Source organism: Danio aesculapii, chromosome 12 (assembly GCF_903798145.1).
Source record: "Danio aesculapii chromosome 12, fDanAes4.1, whole genome shotgun sequence".
Taxonomy (NCBI): domain Eukaryota; kingdom Metazoa; phylum Chordata; class Actinopteri; order Cypriniformes; family Danionidae; genus Danio; species Danio aesculapii.
This window is the reverse complement of record NC_079446.1, coordinates 14,322,436-14,343,836: the sequence shown is the minus strand read 5'-3', so window position 1 is coordinate 14,343,836 and position 21,401 is coordinate 14,322,436. Positions and strand designations below refer to the sequence as shown.

The 21,401-nt window shown below is 34.7% G+C and overlaps 1 protein-coding gene across 1 annotated transcript in view; it reads left to right on the top strand.

Moving 5' to 3' along the window:
- Positions 1-21,401, top strand: part of ccser2b (coiled-coil serine-rich protein 2b) — a 144,484-nt gene that overhangs the window by 16,834 nt on the left and 106,249 nt on the right. The window contains 1 exon segment of the mRNA XM_056469811.1: positions 21,283-21,400. Coding sequence (XP_056325786.1) covers positions 21,316-21,400 — 85 coding nt within the window. The 5' untranslated portion in view covers positions 21,283-21,315.

The window sequence follows — 21,401 nt, the reverse complement described above, 5'->3', positions numbered from 1 at the left end:
TAGGTTTGGTGCTCTGAAATAATGCAAGTTAATCCCACAAAGATAGCAAAAGTGCTTTGTTTTACCTTCATTTCATGGGTGCTTCAAGTACCTACACCAAACTGTTTCACGTTTTCTGTAGACTTATCTGTTGAGAAACTTTGATGCTTTTTTCTAGAAGCGAGACAGAGAGTTTAAAAACACTGCTATTTGCTAAAACAAGTAAAGTAGCATATAATTGATTGAAAAATGGCAGATTTTCCAGGATTTAACCATTTTTGAATGCTTGTGTGGTTTATGTATTTATTTAGTCAACTATATATTAGTTTACTTGTTTTCAGCTGTTTTAAAGTCTTTTTTCTTCTTAAAAATAGCCCATGTGCAATTTTGTATTGAATTTGTGATGAATAGCCTCTGGGATAATGGGAATTTTAAGTGTGTGTGATCATCTTGTGACTAAGATGATGGAACCTGAAGGGTGAGATGTGTTGACTACTATGAATGATTTTGAGACTGTTCTGTGGAAACTGATATTTACATTAAGATCTGTGTCATAAGAACTTTTTTGTTTGTTTTCCTTTCTATTTTCCTGAATGTGTTATTGTCTCTTCTTTATTATTGATTATAAGGTATTGCAACAAAACCCCATTATCACACTCTTTTCAGTTTGTGTTAGGTTAGCCTTTAAAGTGGTCATGAAAAATCTATTTTGTCTTTATGCTTTGCAATGGTCAAGCATTGCAATGGTCAATGTTAAATCAGGAAATCAACCAATGTGGAAATTTCAAGTCATGCTTGAAGTTGGAATTGAAGTTTTTGTTTGAACATGAACAGATGACTTTATTCAAGATGCTATGAGAGTGGAGATGATGATACTGTAACCCCAGGAATGGCTTTGTTCTTTGGTAAAGCTTATATCAGTTGTTGATGACTTTAATAAGTTCTATTGATTCCTGAATAAATTGATTGCTGTTACTGACCACTGACCATGACCTCCAAAACTGGTTTTATAGTTACAGTGAATTCGCTGAATGTTACAAAATACGCAATCTTGTTTGTATGAATTCTTAGGTATAGTTTAACAATTCAAGGTTTTTTTTCCCCATTCATTCAAGTTTATTTATATAGCACTTTTTACAATAATTATTGTTTCAATGCAGCTTTACAAAAGTGCATATTATTGCATTACAAACAATTCAAAGGCTAACAAAACACCAAAACACTTTTTTTTTTAGATGTTGACAGTCATATATGTCTCCCATGCTACTAAAAACACTATTAGGAGGCATATATTTCACCAAAAAAGTGAAAATTGGTTGTTTTTGCGTTGTTTAGAGCAAATTCGTCATTCCGAATTGAAAAGAAATTTAGAAGCTGCGTCACCGCGATTAGATCCTTGTGTAAACAAAGCTGGACTCACCCACTTTCCAGACTTTTTTCAAACTAGAGGTGTGAAAGCACCCTGCTAAGATGGGGGGAGGAGGGTTTATTATAAATAAACATATTTTACCTGCAGATTTACAGCAAATAGGTGATGTCTATGTTTACATGTTTAATGAAGTGTAGTTGTGTATTAAGTGTATGTGTTCTCCTTTAAGTCCTCGATGGTTGACATCATCTCTTGTCAGGTCTTGGATCCCATTGAGTGGTGCTGCACAATCTCTAGAGACCTCGGGATGGGAATCCCCAGGTGGAAAAAGAAAACAAATAATCAGTTAGTTAAGCTGCTGTTCCTAATTTATTTGAATAGGAGATAATAAATGTCAATGCAAAAATGTGAGTATAGGTGTTAGATAAACAAACATAGAAACAAACATATGAAGCATAGAAGTATTTCTATCAAAATGCCTGGTGCATTATGACAGAAGGAGTGTGTCCTACAGGTGGTTTGTCAAGCCCACTCACCTGCATGGAGCACAATCTAGTTTTAAAAGCTGCGCTTTTTAATGCTAGGCAACAGCTGTATTAGTGGTCTTGGTGGGGTAGCGCATGACATCAAAAAACTTGATGCTTTCAGATAATTCTTAAAGGACGACTATCAAATCTCAAGCACTGCACTACGCTTAACTTCCAAATTAATGAATTGAAAATGCTCACTTTGTGGTGCTGCAAAATGCCAAGTAATGACATGATGTTGTGTGTGCGTAGTAGTCCCATTTTTTTAGGGGAATATTTCTATCCCTATGCACCCTTAACACTGTTTCAAGGCAAAGGCATAGGTGTCGGGGTACAAAATAGTATTGGAATTGGGCCTTATAGTGCCTCCCATCTTCAAGAACTTCAGCAGAAGTTTCTCTTCAGACTTCAGAACTTTCACTTCCAATGATTCGATTTTCAGAATGTTCCAGAACGGATTTTCTTTAAGGAGATTTGTTCTGAGATTTATTTATTATTTGGTGATGCATTTCTACATAGAGATCAGGCAGACTGATAGATGACCGAGTGAAAGTTTCCTTTGTTCTATAAAAGCAAGGATTTCCACAAATTAAAAAAAAAAAACTTACTGTTTTAAACAATGTCTTTCTCTTATCTTTAAGACCAAAATGCCATTTCACTGCTATTAGAAAAAAGGATAATATAAGCATGTTTGTCAACATTACATTTTGAAGCTTTTGTGCCGTGAGTATTATTGCACTCTTTTAATAAGGATTAAAAGAGGATTAATCAGGGGACGACCAAGAATCTGCTAAAAAAAGTGTTTCCAGAACAGTGTGCCATATGCATCAGACATTTAGCCAAAGGTCCATGGGCAGGGTTTGACATGACATCTGAGGCTTTTTTTAGACTCAAGTTACCTTTACATGAGACAACTCGGACTTAATCATCACAACAACCAACTTAATGACATACAGTATTAATAACAATTCATTATTCAATCACTTACACTTCATTCATTTGGTAGTTGTTAGTTGCCCTTGATTTTTCTTTTGAAAATAAAAATTTTATTTGTGCCTCCTTGTGGCTCTAATAAAATAAGAATCTCTATAATTGAATCCTTCAGATTTTCCAGATGACAAAATCTTTAAAAATGTATATCATTTTCATTTCTGCAAACTGACTGTTATTTATTGTCTTGGCGAAATTCTGTGGCTGGTGTCCTGTTTTTAAAAAAAAAGGAATTGATCATCCGACACACTCACCTTAAGTGAAGAGTAATTAAAATGTATATATTTTTTATTAAAACCAATATTTTAAAGTTATATTTTAGACCAAAATTATAACTACAGTTTTTGGTGCCTCATGTGAGACGAGCAAATATTTCTACACCATGTATTTAATACAAAAATATAATAAATAAAATATAGTAAAATAATGTAATATTATAAAATTGACACAAGCACAACAAATTGAGGGATATACAATTTGTGTACTTTATTTAGAATAAACCAATACAGTATGTATGGTAGGACTGCATTTATATAAATATTTATATTATTCTTATATTATTTATAACTATTCTTTCTTCATTATTTTATGTTAAATGTAAGTCACATGCAATGCTACGGCTTTTCAAGTACTTTTCCTACTCCACACAGATTGACTCAACTGTTTTTAAATTTGTGAATAATCTGCATGTTTAAACAATGGACAAATAATCTGTGGATCTCATGTGTGCTGAAAAAACAAAGCAAACGTCAAGGAACATATATATTTAAAAAAAAAAAAAAAAAAAAAAAAAAAAAAAATATATATATATATATATATATATATATATATATATATATATATATATATATATATATATATATATATATATATATATATATATATATATATATATATATATATATATATATATATATATATATATATATATATATATATATATATCTGGTATGGCCCCTTTAATGTTTGACAAAATGTTTATATGGTTGCAGTTGTCCACAGTGCAAATAACAATCTTAGTTTTTATTTTGTGTCTAGTCCAAATATCTAGAAATACTTAAACAGAGAAGCATTTTTAGACAAGCAAAAAATATTGCATTGATTTCAGAAAGAATAAGTCCAAATTTAGTGAGTTTTTTATTAAAACAAGCAAAAATAATCTGCAAATGCGGTAAACTAAATAATCTTGTTTGAAATAAGATTATTGTGTTTACCCCATTGGTAGATTATTTAGCTTGTTTTAAGGAAAACTCGCAAAGAAAACCTATTTTAAAAAATGTTTGGACTAGAAACAAGACAACTATAATTAGGAAAAGCATTTTTTTTGCAGTGCATAGCACATTCCATGCACACTTGAGAGTGACAAACACATTTACAGAAATCTGAATGAAAATAGAATGAGAACAAGTCAAGACTAGCTTGTTATATTAAGGGTGTGATGTAAAACAGAGATCAGTTAATTACAGTTGTCGAGCAACATTGCAATTTGCCACATTTATACAGAATTTCATTGATGTGTGTCACTTTTGTGAATAAGCTATTTTACCACTGCTTACAGATTGTCTCGTACAACTTTAATGGAGTTAGAACTGCTATCCTTTTGTCTTTGTTACGAAATGCGAGATTTTGTCAGATTAGATTATTCATGGTTACTAATTTGTTATGAATAATGTAATTTCTGGGTTTACTTTTTTAAAATCAATTTTAAAGTTAGGCTGGGCTATTATGACAAAACTCTCAGGAACACTTTTATTTTTTAAATTCACACTATTAACTATACTGGCTTATTACTTGGTTGCACTGTTAAAAAAATGCAGGGTTCCACACAATTCCCTCATTTTGTTCCAACATGGATAGAGTAACTTAATTATTTTTATTCAATCAACTCGGAGTATATTGAACTTAAAACAAAAAAAAACTCAGGGATTTTGTTGTTTTAGCTCATTTTAAATAAGTATCTTAAACAAGCAGAAAAAAACATTTTTTGAGAGGATTATTAAGATATTAAATGTTTTTTAGTAGCTATAAAATATAATTTTATTCTACATCCCTAATCCTACCCAAAACTTAAACTACTAAATAACTACTACTATCCTAATAACTATAGATAAGCAGATAATTAGTAATTTATTAAGCTAAGAGCCAGATTATGATATAAATCGTATAGTTCCATTTCCGTAAATTTGTTCAATTAGCAGTTTACAGTAGGGAATTTAGGTATTGAACACAACATAACACAACAAATGTTTCTGGGAATAATATTTCTAAAGGAGCTGTTGACATGGAATTGAACCAGATTTTGGTAAAAACTCAAACAATACAAACATAAGAATGAAAAAAAAAAAAAAATACCCCCCTGAAAAAATAGATGTGTAATAACAATGAAATGACAAAAGGAGAAAGTACTGAAGTACTGAAATGCATTTAAGACTTGTGTATATATAAAAGGCTTTTTTTTGGTCACGTGAATTGCTCAGGTGTTTTTTTTTTTTCAGACTTCAAAAGAGTGTAAAAATCTTGATGGTTCTGTGGGACTCGCCTATCAAATCTGATCTTTATTTTGTATTTCATATTGGATTCAATCATGTGATTGGCCATTCTACAGCTTGATTTTCTTTCTCTGGAAGCATTTGAGAGTTTCCTTGGCTGTGTTTTGGATCATTGTCTTGCCGAAATGTCTACCCTGGTTTCACCTTCATCATCCTGTTAATGTAGATGTTGGACTGAAGCAGCTAATATTATTTTATATTGACGAAGGGCAGAGGGTTGCTGAATAACTACTGAAAGATTTCAACTGCTATCTGAGCTTTCACTGCCTTTCTACACTTTTCTTTTTCATTTGTTCAATACTTTTTCCTTTTGTCATTTTATTTTATTACACATAACTTAATTTGTAAACTAATTAAATTTGTTTTCTTTGCATATATTCTATGATAGTTATCAACGTCCAGGGAAAATTTCAAGTCAACAGCATCTTTAGAAATATGTTTTCTGAGAAAAATGGCGACATGTTCAATACTTATTTTTCCCGCTGATTGTCCGTATAATTTTTCCCCATGCTGTTACTCATGTTTCTGTTTGCGTCTTCATAATGGCTTGTAATATTATGCTCATATTAATAACAAAAAAGCGTTACTCTCTGTAAACATTGTATTTGTGAACCCACAAAATAAACTATTTAGAATTCTATTTTGTCCAAAAATATTGAATATTGAGGGAAAGTCCATTTATTTCAATTTTTTTCAAAAAGTGAAACTTGTGTGTTATATTAGTTTATTACACACAAAGTGAAATATTTCAAGCCTTCATTTGTTTCAATTTTAATGTTTATGGATTAAAGATGAAAAAATCCCAAATCTAGTATTTCACAAAATTAGAATATTTCATGTGACCAATAAAAAAGGATGTAAAACACATGTTGGCTTTCTGAAAAGTGTGTTAATGTACTGTACTATGTCCTCAGTACTTTGTTGGGGCTCCTTTTGCACTAATTACAGCATCAAGGTGGCGTGGCATAGAGGCGATCAGCCTTTGATACAGTTGAGGTGTCATGGTAGCCCAAGTTGCTTTGATATCGGCCTTCAGCTCAACAGGTGTCACCTTCAACAGGTGTCTGTTCCTTCATCTTCCTCTTGACAATGGCCCATAGATTTTCAATGGGGTTTAACAGGGGGTGTTTTCAGTCAGTTTCCTAACAATTACGTGCAGGGATACCATGGTTCTCAAACCAGGTACTGGTAGTTTTGGCACTGTGTGTAATTCTGCTGGAAAATAAAATCCTCATCTCCGAAAAGTTTGTCGGCAGCAGGAAGCATGAAGTGCTCTAAAACTGATCCTGGTCCTCCTGATATAGAGCTGCATTGACCGTGGACTTCATAAAAGACAATGGACCCACACCAGCATATGACATGGCTGCCCAAACCATCAGTGACTGTGGAAACTTCACACTGGACTTTAATCAGCTTGACTCTCCACTCTTCCTCCAGACTCTGGGATCTTGATTTCCAATAAAAATACAAAATTTGCTTTCATCTAAAAAGAGGACTTGGGACCACTGTGCAATAGACCAGTACTTTATCTCTTTAGCCCAGCACAGACACTTCTGATGTTTTTGGTTCAGGAGGGGCTAGACGCATGGAGTTCTACAGCTGTAGCTCATTTTATGCAGACGTCTGTATGCGGTGGTTCTTGATGTTCTAACACCAACCTCAGTCACCCTTGCTTGACAATCCTCTCAAGGCTGCGATCATACTTGTGCACCTTTTCCAGCCACATGTTTCCCTTCCTCTTAACACTCTATTAATATACTTAGATATTTCACTCTGTGAACATCCAGCTTCTTTTGCAATTGCTTTTTGAGACTTTTCCTCCTTATGGAGGGTTCCAATGATGGTCTTCTGCACCACTAATTTTGTGAAATACTAGATTTGGGATTTTGTCATCTTTAATCAATAATCATTAAAATGTAAACAAATGAAGGCTTGAAATATTTCACTCTGTGTGTAGTGATCTAATATAACACACAAATTTCGCTTTTTGAAACAAATTATTGAAATAAATGGACTTCCCTCAATATAATTATTTTCTGGCAAGTACCTGTATATCTTCAGATTGCACAACTCTGCAATATGAAGAGATTGTATAAAAAATCTGATGAAACTAAATTTAATTACGATTATAATAAAACGTAAGTTTCATTTTCATCTTTTTGTGAATCACACATGCTGCGTTATTGGTTTAAGTATTTATGTTAATACCTTTATGTAACATATGTAATATTTATGTAATCCTCTTTAGTATGAATTTGAAAAGCTTCCTTCTGGTAGATGATACAGAGTACCCACAACAAAAACAACTATTTTTAAGAAATCTTTTATACTATCTGCTATTACCATATTGAATAAATGACCATGAAGTAATTTTTATGTCTAGGGTTGTGTGTTGGTAATCTGTGGTGTAGGAAGCTTTGTGCTTGTGCTCTGATTTTGTTTTGCATTTGTGATGTTTGGGAGGCCAAAAACAAATTTCCACACGTGTGGACAATAAAGATTTCTAATTCTAATATGAAAAGATGTAAAAGCGGCAATTGTGATTCATAATTAAGGTGTAGAGACATCGTTAAGAGAACATATGACATGACATACTGTACTGCTGGGAAAATTCCAGGAACTTCTTTTTCTAATCCTGTTGAATCACTGAAAAGAGTGAATATGTGGTGGACATACTGGAATGAATGGCAGAACATAAATGAACATGACAGACTGTACCTGCTATAGTTATTTACTTACAGCTAAGATACACATTTGCTTTCCAGCACTATTTGCATACTGTTTGCTGTGCTATAAATGTGTGTAAACAGATTTACAGTCAAACTTCCAGGCGCACCCATATGCTAAGAGAAAGACACATGACATGAGATGTTGGATATTATCTGTTAAGGATGATAAAAATACAAAATGTCTGCATGTACTCATATTTCCTTTATGCACAAATGACTCATTGACAATGTATCAGACATTACAACTGAGTTAAAATGATAACGATAGCACTACTCCCACTGCAATAATCATAGTCTGAGTAGGCACACACACAAACACACACACACACACACACACACACACACACACACACGCACACACACACGCACACACACACACACACACACACACACACACACACACACACACACACACACACACACACACACACACACACACACACACACACACACACACAGATAATTTGTTTATAATAAAATAAAGTTATTTATTTACATTTATTAAAAAAAAAATCACAATTTTTTGAATAGTAGTGCATTTATTAAGGATTTATTTAGATTTCTTAATTTTATTATATATTTCCTATTCAGCTTATCACATCAGCGATTACATGTACTTGTATGCTAAAAACTGAAAGTAAAAACTCAAAATGATAAGGAAAATATAGAGACCTGAGGTATCTATAGATCAGAATATCATAGAGGGTGGCATCATTTAGGACTGCTCTTATAACTTCACAAATGTATATTACCTGATTATATTTTGGCACACAATGGCCCAGTGGATAGCTCAGTGTTGACACAAAATAGGTGGGTCACTTTATATAACTTTCATGGTAACACTATGCTCATGGTTACATTTCAGTTGGGAAAAAAGTGTCCAATGCGTCTAATTTGACCCCACAGTTGAAAAATACGATGGGTAGATAGATACAGTTAGGTCCATAAATATTTGGACATTTACACAATTCTAACATTTTTGGCTCTGTACACCAACACAAAGGATTTGAAATGAAACTAACAAGATGTGCTTTAACTGCAGACCGTCAGCTTTAATTTGAATCCAAATCAGGTGAACGGTGTAGGAATTACAACAGTTTGCATATGTGCCTCTCACTAGTTAAGGGACCATAAGTAATTGGACAGAATAATAATCATAAATCAAACTTTCACTTTTTAATATTTGGTTAAAAATTCTTTGCAGTCAATTACAGCCTGAGGTCTGATATGCATAGACATCACCAGACGCTGGGTTTAATTCCTGGTGGTGCTCTGCCAGGCCTCTACAGCAACTGTCGTCAATTCCTGCTTGTTCTTGGGGCATTTTCCCATCAGTTTTGTCTTCAGCAAGTGAAATACATGCTCAATCAGATTCAGGTGATTGACTTGGCCATTGCATAACATTCCACTTCTTTCCCTTCAAAAACTCTTTGGTTGCTTTTGCAGTATACTTAGGGTCATTCTCCATCTGCACTGTGAAGTGCTGTCCAATGAGTTCTGAAGCATTTGGCGGAATATAAGCAGATATTATTGCCCTGAACACTTCAGAATTCATCCTGCTGCATTTGTCAGCAGTAACATCATCAATAAATACAAGAGAACCAGTTCCATTGCCCACACAATGTCACTACTCCCACCATGCTTCACTGCTCAGGATCATGAGCAGTTCCTTTCGTTCTTCATACTCTTCTCTTTCCATTACTCTGGTAAAAGTTGATCTTTGTCTCATCTGCCCATAGGATGTTGTTCCAGCACTGTGAATGCTTTTTTAGAACTCTAATCTGTTTTTGAAGCTCACCAATGGTTTACATCTTGTGGTGAACCCTCTGTATTCTCTCTGGTGTAGTCTTCTCTTAATTGTTGACTTTGACACACATACACCTACCTCCTGGAGAGTGTTTTGATTGTGAGAGTGATCTGGCCATTTGCTGTGAAGGTTTTTTTTTTTTCACCATGGACATAAGGATAGCTTGCTTGACTGATAGTGACAACTTTTTGGATCTCATTTTGTTGTTCATCTCTATTGTTTACAGATTCCAAATGCAAATAGCACACTTGAAATGAACTCTGGACCTTTTATCTGCTCATTGTAATTGGAAAAATTAGGGAATAACACGCATCTGGCCATGGAACAGCTTTGAAGCCAGTTCTTCAATTACTTTTGGACTCTTAACAAGTAGAGGGGCATATTTGCAAACTGTTGTAATTCTTACACGGTTCACCTGATTTGGATGTAAATACCCTCAAATTAAAGCTAACAGTCTGCAGTTAAAGCACATCTTGGTCATTTCATTTCAAATTCATTGTGAGAATTGGGTCGATGTCCCAATATTTATGCACCTAACTGTAGATGGAACTGGATTGGCACAAAGCAAAATACAGAATATCAAAACCGCTTCATATTATGTAACTGTAACTAATAATATGTCCTTATTTAAAGTCCTTGGGAGCTTTGATAAGGAAGCGTTGGTAACGGAAATACTGGCCCACCAAATGTTCCTCCCAAGCAGGTTCATTTTCCCAATTCCCATGACCTGTGCAATAGAAAATCTTATTAATATCACATGACATACTGTACATAAAGTTGAGTAATGCCAATCCTCCAACACCAATGTCTAACTCATTGAAGAAAGATTTGGGGATGAACACTGAGACATTTTGAAATTGAAATAAAAGCTTTGACAAATAGACATCTAAACTGTGTTCATTCTGCCTGCAAGTGCAATAGGAAGGACAATCATTTTAAAACTTTCTGACTTTATTTTGAACTATTATTTAAAAATCCTAACCATTTAAAGAGTCATGATTTATTTTAAATGGAATGCATTGTGGTCAGCATTATTTTTAATTTGGAATAATATACTATTTAAAAATATATGATTTTTATATTTTTTATATTCTGATATACACAAAATCTTTTTTTATAAATGCTATCACTTTATGGAAAAATCTGGATTGGATTTGTATGAGGTATCCAGTATTTGTATTTGTATCTAGGTGCAAGAACTATAAGTTGGCTGTGAATAAATAGTTATATTCAATGCAGTCAAAAGCTTTTTGAGCATCTAATGACAATATCACCTCTGCTGGATGTGAACATTCTTGTGAATAGAGTATACTGAATAGTCTTTGTAAATTACTTGAAAGCTGCCACCCTGCTATGAATACCATCTGCTCTTGATGGATAATTGACTGAATGAACGGATTTAGCCTTGTTGCCAAGACCTTGGCTGATATCTTGTGATCATTTGAAAGCTAACTTACAGTATAGGGTGACACGAGTCACACATTAAGGGATCTTTACCTATTTTTGTGTATAACTTTGATAATAGCCTGTGACATTTTGGTGGCACAATGTTTATTATTATTTTTTCCATTAACATTCTTTGAAAATTGGGGACAATTTGTGTGAAAACTTGTTGTATTCAATTATACTCAGTTATATAATTATACTCAATTATATTAAATTTAAATTCAATTATGAATCCTATGAAAGTACATTTTTGTTTCAAACAGGTCATAATAATATCTAAAAAGTACAAATGTGTATCTCATTGTAACTTAAAGCTACAAAAGGGAACCTTATATGGTACAAAAGGGAAGCTTAAAGGTACAAATGTGTACCCTAAAGGTACTAGTGTCCACATGTATGGTACAAAAGTGTACCTTTTGAAACGGTACAGCCCCAGTGACCAATTTTATACCTTTATTTTTGAGTGTGTAGGGTCATTGTAGTCCATTTTATTTAATACAATACAGAATGTTATAAAATTATACAAAGCGTTTTTATCACAAAAAATGTTCCTTTATCTGCCTTATCATTATTATTGTTAGGGACCAGACATCAACGGTGTGTTAAACTTATTTATTAGGCAGCAATTTTTTTTTATTAATATTTAAGTTCTCTGAACTTAACATTTTAATTTCTTTAAACGATTCACCATGTCTCTGTTTAAAATGATTGGTTGAAATTCTGCATTGACAACCATGCTGACGTGATTAAAGAGAAAAGTTAAATTATTAAATAGATGTTTAAATGCTTAGATTTTTCTTAATTGATATGCATGAAGGGTCATCACGGTGGCGCAGTGGGTTGCGCTGTTGCCTCACAGCAAGAAGGTCGCTGATTTGAGTCCCGGCTGGGTCAGTTGGCATTTCTGTGTGGAGTTTGCGTGTTCTCCCCATGTTGGCGTAGATTTTCTCTGGGTGCTTCAGTTTCCCCCACAGTCCAAACACATGCACAATAGGCGGATTGGGTAGGTTAAACCAGTGTTTCCCAACCCTGTTCCTGAAGGCACACCAACAGTACACATTTTCAATGTCTCCCTAATCAAACACACCTGAATCACCTAATTAGAACATAAGAAGAGACTCCAAAACCTGAAGTTAATTAGTCAGGTAAGGGAGACATCCAAAATATGTACTGTTGGTGTGCCTCCAGGAAAAGGGTTGGGAAACACTGGGCTAAACTGTCCGTAGTGTATGTCCTGGTCCTCCAGGTTGGGGGTTGAGCGTTGGGATAACGATCCATCTCGTAAAAATGAGATGTTACGAAACACCAGCATGGTGCGGCTAGATATCATCTTTGATATAAACTGCCCTGGGAGTAGGTAAGTGAGTAAAGAATATAAAAGCTGAAACATTTGGAAGTTTAGTCTGTTAGCAGTTTCAAGTTATATACTTAAATATTTAAGTTATCTGTAATTAAACATTTAAATTAATTTAATAAAGAGACCACATTTGGTCAACTCAATTAATTGAGTTGTCGATTTCCTATTACTCAAACGAACTGAGGAAATCACTTTCCTCAAATCATTTGAGTTGTCTCAACTTATTAGGGTTTACCTTTGTTTACTTTTGTACTGTTTTACTGTTGATTGCTTGATTGAAACTTTGAATTGTTAATTTTTATGTTATGGTTAGGGCTGGATGATATGGCAAAAATTTATATCACGATATATTTCTTAATTTCGGTCGATACGATATAATTCCGATATCGAAATGGACAATATTAAAAAGCCAGGTAAAAACTGCCAAAAACGCATACTATGGATGTCTGTACCCAAAAAATGTCTGCAAACGGAATTTGCAGTATATTTATTTATATATATATATATATATATATATATATATATATATATATATATATATATATATATATATTTATATTTATATATATATATTTATATTTATATTTATAAATATATATATATATATATATATATATATATATATATATATATATATTTATTTATATATATATATATATATCCTACATGGCGCCTCATAGCCATCTGTGTTTGCTTGATTGCCTTCTCTTCTGACACCGCTGGTTTGAAGCTGCAGAACACCGAAACTACTGCACTGAAACTACTACCACTGCATTAGTCTTCCCTCTCTTATTAACTATTTCGTCTGCATTCTTACTTGTGGAAGCTTGTTCAATCACATCTGTATTCAGGGTACTCATTTTAGCTAAAACTTACTGCGACGGACCTTAACCAACTGCTGAGCGCTGGCAGTGTGTCTGTGATGTACGTCATCACGCAAGTGACATCACGCTCTTTCTGACGGCTGACGTAGTGGAATGACAATAAAGCTCAACTTGATTTGACGTGAAAAGTCAAAGGTTGCATTTAAAAGACCCACATTACCTGAAGATGGCTTTTCAAGCATTACAACAAAGACATGCTGATGGATTGGAATAGATTTAATGGGAGAAATATCACAATGTAATCCAGAATTCACCCTCAATGTAGACATTTTTAAGCATCTACATGAAATATTTGGTGGAGTTTGTTACTGCTGAAGTAATAAACTAAAAGTTACTACATTCAATGGATCACTTTTCTTGTTTTTAGCCTGTGCTGTGAATGACTATTCAATGTTTGTTTGTGCCTTATTAGTTTAGATTGTTTACAGACTTCTTATTGCAGCCATAGACAAATTCTTCAGAACAATCATCCCGTTGGTCACAGGGCATGTTGGTCTGTCTTATTCCTGAATAGCTGCTTTGTATTCACCAACTCTAGGCTATGTATCAATATCTCCACATGGTCATGCTTTATCCCTCCAGCAAGTTTTTAATATGGACAGAGCTTTAGAACATTTATCACGTAATGAATGCTTAATGCGGTGTGCCCCTGTATCAGGTTTATCTTCATCCCAGTGCACACGTGGTTCTCACCTCTCTGATTTTAATCAGAGCATTATCTGGAACTGTGGACCTCTCATGTGATGTGTCCTCATGTTGAAACTGTCGTGTTGCAATTTCTCGAACAGTTGTAGAGAAACTACAATATATTGCCTTTATATGAATATAATTTCAAGAAGATTAATATAACTCTATTTGGAAAGAATTCATAATTTTACATTGATTGGGATGATATTGTAGTGAAGAGTATTTACATAAAGTATATGTGCAATATCACACTCGTAGCAGTGCAATATGGCCGTATATCGGTGCCTTAGTGCCCCACCAGTGACAATATGCAGCCATATCGCACTACTAAAAGTGTGATATTGCGGTTATACAACAGTTTGACGGCATAATCGAGAATATAAAATCTAACATGGTGAGTCTAAAAATACTGTTGTATTAGGGAACTACTTTCTTCTGCCATTCCTTCACATCTGCAGCTGATGACAGAACAGCAGAAATCATTGCGACTTCACCAATGTCACTTTAGAGCTAGTATTTGAATGATTCTCTTGTGTAATGTCTAAAGTGATGACAAAACTACGGCGGCCGGGAGGTGCAAAACAACATTACAAAGTGTGAAACACTTTTACGAAGCTCGAGACAAATTTAATATTTTGGAAAACATTTTTACCTATCATAAGACACAATTACATAGGAAAAACGACTTTACCAAAGACGAAACAGATTTACTTTTTAGAAAAAAATAAGCAAGTCGCAAAACACTTTTACAAGTACCGAAACAAATTTACAATGACAGATTCTTTACGGAATGGGATATACCACACACCTTAAGTGATGCGGAATGTACCACACACCGGAAAATATCAGCTCGTGTGTAACTTTGACACAGGTTAACATGAGTCTACAATTATAAAAATTATTGTTTGATCAACTGTGATAAAACATTGTTTTGTCATTTAGAGCTATTTTAAGAAAATATCAGTGTGAGAGTATGTAGAAACATGTAAACACAAGTACATGGAAATAAGTTAACACGAGTCCACAAGCAAAGCACAGCATATGCTGACTGATAAAAATACCAAAACCGACCTCAACGTGTAGTCCTAGATAGCTCAGTTAGATAGGTCGATTGATACTCGCGCTGAACATTTTGACTTGAGTTCAAACCCCTTTGATGACATGTAAATTATAATTATTTCTTTACATTAATTTTGGTTATATACTGTTCTGCCACACAAATATTAAAAACAATAATGTTTACAATGACACTGACACCAAGTAATAAGATTATTTATTTGGCATGGGCATGTTTTATTGCTGTGAAAAATTGACGAATCTGCCAATCTGCAAACGTGAATAGTTTACATCTGGAAAGGGTCACCAGTTAAACCGTAACACCTGCTTCGTTCAGTGTACTTTTAAGAGTCCTTAAGCAGATGTTTACACCGTGCAGACTTAACATCATGTCCACAAATACAGCGTATGAGTGGCCCTCGTTAAAATTGACACACATTGATACAGTATATCTGGTGTTTCCGTCTGGGTCATGTTCTTTAGAAACTCTAAACACCGACCACACATAAAGCAAAACCGCGTTAAGCTGCTCATGTATTTGCCAATGGGCAAAACATCCCTCGACCGCAGTCCATGTTCGGTCACCATAAACTTTATTTACGCCATGTACTCAACAGCACAAATTTACTGTGCTCACCGCCTATGACAACTTCTGGTGTGTAGTACACTTCCCATCACATCCGGTGTGTGGTACATTCCCTTTCCGTAAAGAATTTCTTCCGGGACTTGTAAAAGTTTTTTGCGTCTCGTTAATTTTTTTGTCTAAAATGTACATTTATTTCATCCTTTGTAACATCGTTTTTCCTATGTAATCGTGTCTTATGATAGGTAAAATGTTTTTCAAAATGTAAATTTGTCTCAAGCTTCATAAAACTGTTTCACACTTTGCACTTCTCGGCCACTGTACTAAACACGTGATTTTGTTGACATTTTAAGATTATAAGGCTGCTTGGCATGAAATGCCATCAGTCTACAGAGATTTCCCAGTATTTCTCTGTTGCAATCGGGATATCACAATAATTGACCCCAAAATAGCCAAAGCAGCGCAAACACTACCAGATTACTTTTGTGTTTGCGATAAGGAAAAATGCTTGAAAACATGCAGGGATCTTTTCTTTCTTTCTGTTTACTGAACTAGTCTGCAGTAACGAAAACAGGAGACTCATTACAGATGACCAAACAAAAACTCAGGGTTATAAAAAGAGCTGCCAATATCAGTCCCATCTCACACTCAACACACTACAATTACCATGGTGTAAATTCACCACTACAACATGCAAATAAGAAAGAGACTATAAGACTTAGAAAGTCACTTACCAAGTTTTTAATGATTTGATCAGCTGTAGTTTAAAATTACGCTGGGTTTTTCCTCCTCTAAGGGCTTATTATGCGGTCTTTGTCACCATCTTGTAGATGGTGCAGTTTTTCTGAAATTATAAATATGTAAAACAGGCACTATCCTTATAAATAAACTGCATAGTTGCAATCTAAACAACTACATTCTCGCCTAAAAAAGCCTCAAAAGTACATTATGTTGTTCAACAGCTGCAGTATTTATCAAACTGTAGTGAGTTTATTGACTGTCGGAGTAATAAAGAAGGTTGAGGAGGCTGTAGGAGTTCTGATATCACAGAATATCGCACTGCTATTCAGCCAATCAGATTCGAGTATGCCATGTGATTATTGCTGATTTGGACATTGCAATATTAATGCTGAAACGAAATATTGTGCAGCCCTACTGCACATTGAATTAAACATAAATGTTTGAAAAAAAAATGAATTAGTATTTTCTTACAACACATACTCCAATAATCTTTATTTACAACATTGAATTTACAACTTTTAAATACTCAACAGTGTATTTATGTTGTTTGCACAATGTTTTTGTTGGAGTTTGAATAGGATTTTTTTGTGCAGTCATATTGTTAGAACCCAGAAGAATAATTCACTGTGGGGTTCCCTTAAGATATTTAGTTTTTAATGAGAGTACAATGTCTTTGGTAAATGTAACATGATGATACTTTAACATTTTGCTCTACAATATGAATTAGCCACAGCCATTAAAAACATTTATTTGAAGCCATTTCATTTATTTTATAAAGTGCATGTATTTAACACACAGCTATAAGAACATTTGTGGTCTGAGTCTGTTCAGTTTACGTTGTAGAACAAAGGGCCCTATCCCAAACTCGGTTCAATAAGCTGCAAGACGTATGTGATGCGATTTGTTGGTATTTCCAGACCAGCACAAAAGTACTTTTTATGTTTTGCGCCATGTTGTTTAAATAGCAAATCCATTTGTGGGACATTGTGGACTCATGGGTGTGCTGGTCTAAAAAACAGGCATTTTTGGCACATTGCTATTTTGAAGAACTGAAATAGACCGCGCCATTGACCAACAAAAAGCTGGTCCAATGGCCCATTTCCACTGAGAGGTACGGTACGGTACGGTTCGGTTTGGTACACTTTTATGGCCATTTTCACTGTCTAAAGGCGTACCGAACTGAACTGTACCGTACCACTTTTTCGGCACCCTTTCGAAAGGGTACCAAACACGAGAAAGGGTACCAAAAGGCAGAGCTAGACGCGCAGCTGAATGCTATTGGTTTACAGAGATACATCATTCGCTTACACACCAAGCCAGAATGAAAACAAAAAACCCACCATGTTTAAAATACACAGCGAGAGATTACAGCGGAATTATATATACATATAATAACGAGCCATGGACATTCCGGGCTCAAACAAACCTTGTCGTTGTCTTGATGAACAGCCACAAAGCCATGGAGTAGAGCAGAATCTACCCTGTGCCTCGTAGTTTTTTTACACGGCAGTCTGAAGTGTGAGCGGTTTCGCTTTCTTTCTTGCATTCGCCACGTGTCTATATCTGAATTAACAAACTTCTTGAGCTGATGATAATGACGTGCACTTGATTATTGACGTGCTTTTGAAACCCGATCCTGTCAGACATTGACAAATGCGAGAGTGACCCGCGAAAAAAACAAAGGAAAAGCCGGAAAAAAGGAGCACATTATTTATCAGCAAACATGAACAAAATGCCATGTGTAACTATTATCTTCACATTTTGGACTAATATAAATTGGGAATGATGGAATTACTGTCTAAAAGAGGCTACATGCGCTGCTGAAGATTACAGACACAGATAAGAAGTTTTCACTGACTGTAGGCTATATTTTCGTGTTGTTTTTGAACCTAAACAATGACGAAATGTCTGCTATAAGTAGTTCTTCTGTAGTTGGTAACATATCGGAGACTGTAAGGGGCTGTATGTGTTTATATAAGTTCATTTATTTATTTATTTATTTAATATATAATTACAGATGCACTGATTTCGCATCTGCAGTTAAAATCAACTCATGTTCATAGAAAAGTTATTAATAAATATTTCTACACAAGTATTTTTGTGTGTAAAGCATCTGTTTTGTGAGAAGTGCTTCTCATATGATATGTGAGCGACCTGTACAGCTTTATTGTAGACATTTCCTCGAGCGAGAATGACGTCGACTGAAACTTTCTGTCATACACCATGCCCACCAAAAGGGTACCCTTGGTAGTGGAAACGCAAGCCTGATAAAGGTAACCTGTACCGACCCGTACCGTACCAGTCAGTGGAAACGAGCCATAAAGTCCAGCACAGAGTACATAGTTATGCACCTATGCGGGTCCAAAAGCTTACACGTTGCTTAATACACACAGTATGTACAGCAACACACACATATCTTTACATTTGAAAAAAAAAATTAAAGGATTAAAATGTTACAAAAATCTTCTTCATCTCAGGGGGCTTTTTTCAGTTTATTCATGACAATTTGCATTTGTATAATATTATTATTAATAGCAGTATTATTTATTAACTGCATACTTATATTTGTTTTAATAAAAACAAGTTTAGTTTTGTCCATCTGTCGGGTTTTGGAGATGTATGCTTTACAATATAAGGCTGAAGAATAGGATGTGTGTTTGGATATAACTCAGTTTTTTGACCACACACATTATTATTGTTCATTTATTTGTTTGCTGAAAATTAGAAATGAATTTAGAAATAGTTTTGAAACAAATCTTTGTTCTTAACAAACTAATTATTATGTATTCATAATTATTATATGTTTCATAATTATTATTATGAAATTAAATATGTACGCTAAAGAATGTCTTTAGTGGTGTGCGTACAACACCATTTCCTTATCCACGAAAGTAAAGAGAAAGTAAAGAGGCAGAATGGAGGAGGCTCGTTCTTTATCCTCATGCAGATGGTCTGTTGACCTGTTTTCTTGCTGGGAGGCGTTCAGTTATTCCATTTACAAAGGTCGTCTTGTAAATAGCAAATGCACCATGGCGCAACTCAACTGACTCTTAAAGGGAATGGGAGATGAAACTCTAATTGGTTTAATGCACGTTATACTCAAAACACACCCATAACTCATTAAGAGAATAAGCACAACCCTGTTAGACCACGTGCCAGGGTGCAGAGCGTATTTTGCTGTCCTTAAAATAGCAAAAGTGGATTCAGACACACCCTTAATGCTTTTGCAGCATGCGCTTTAGACTTTGCACCTAGACTGTTAAAATAGAGCACAAAATGTTAAAAGACTGGAAAGCTCTGTTTATCACAGTCCTTATTTGACTTATTATTTGAAAATCCTTTTATTTAAAACCCCATAGGACAGTCTTAAGAGATTCTCACAAGGTAACCCACAGTGAATTATTCTTCTGATCTCTGACATCATAACAGCACCACTCTATAGCCATAACTGAAGCGTTCATACATCATTTACTTTAAATCATGATGGTAACTTAAAGAGATCAAGAATATTCCATTTAATTTCTAGAGGGCTGTGACCACCCAGTATCCTAATCAAACACACCTGCCAAATAATCTTGATTGATTAAAAGTCCTTAATTAGTTGTCTCTGTTGTTAATCAGCAGTTTTAATCTAATATCTGTGGGTCATCATAGAGGCAGGGGTGAAATTAAATATACCTGCTATTAAATTTTAGATGAATGCAAATATATTCATTATGTTCATACATTGGATACCTTTAAATGCGTTTGCAATGCAAATATGCGGGGAGTATGCTCGGGCACTCGGAATTTCATAGTCTGAAAGGGGAAACATCAAAATCTCCAAAACTTTTAGCCAAGCTTAAGATTGCATCACATATTTGGAACCACAAATAAAATTAAACAACAACTGTCTTAGTTTCATTTCTAAACATTCTAATCAAAAAAAATCGGCATATTTTCAGGTTGCCCGAGCTAATGTGCATGCGCACTGGAAAGGAATGAAATAATGATACCAACCTCATTTATGGCCAATGTACACATTATCATCCTTTGAGTAATGCTTCGCCTGATCGCACTGCTCTTCTGAAGTACAGTAACTTACATCTTGGTCTTGATGGCGAATCTCCTCCAGAAATGACAGCGACTCTTTGTTTATGTGATGTGTGTTTGACTGGACTGACTGTACCTTGTGTTCATTTCATACATATTACAAAACCAGAAAACTTGTGATATCAAGTGCACTTAGTTCATTTAAAAGTACAGATTACACGCTTTATCTGGATATATTTCTTATATCTGTAAAGCAAGTATTCACTAAGATTTCGGTGTGTTTGTTGACCACCAAACTGTCTGTAAAAGCATACGTCTGATCCGAGCTTCCCCCCGGAGAAATGTCAGTCTATAGCGATTGATGATTGGCTCCTGTACTAGTAGGTGTGTCTTCATTCGCCATATTGACCGTCACACTTTTCCCCATTTAGAACTATACGAGTGACGTGGCTTGTGTATTCTATAGTCTTTGCTATTGTGTACAAAAGACTGGCTATTGTGTTTTTTGGTTCATATTTCATTATTTCTCTTTATCTGATTTTACAGTTCTGTTTTCATCCATGGTGGTGAACCCAGCTGATGGAAAAGAAGGCTGTCAAGCAGCTCAACATGGTCTCCAGGCTGCCCAAGTTTGCTTCCCGCACCTCAGGCACCACCTCGTCTCC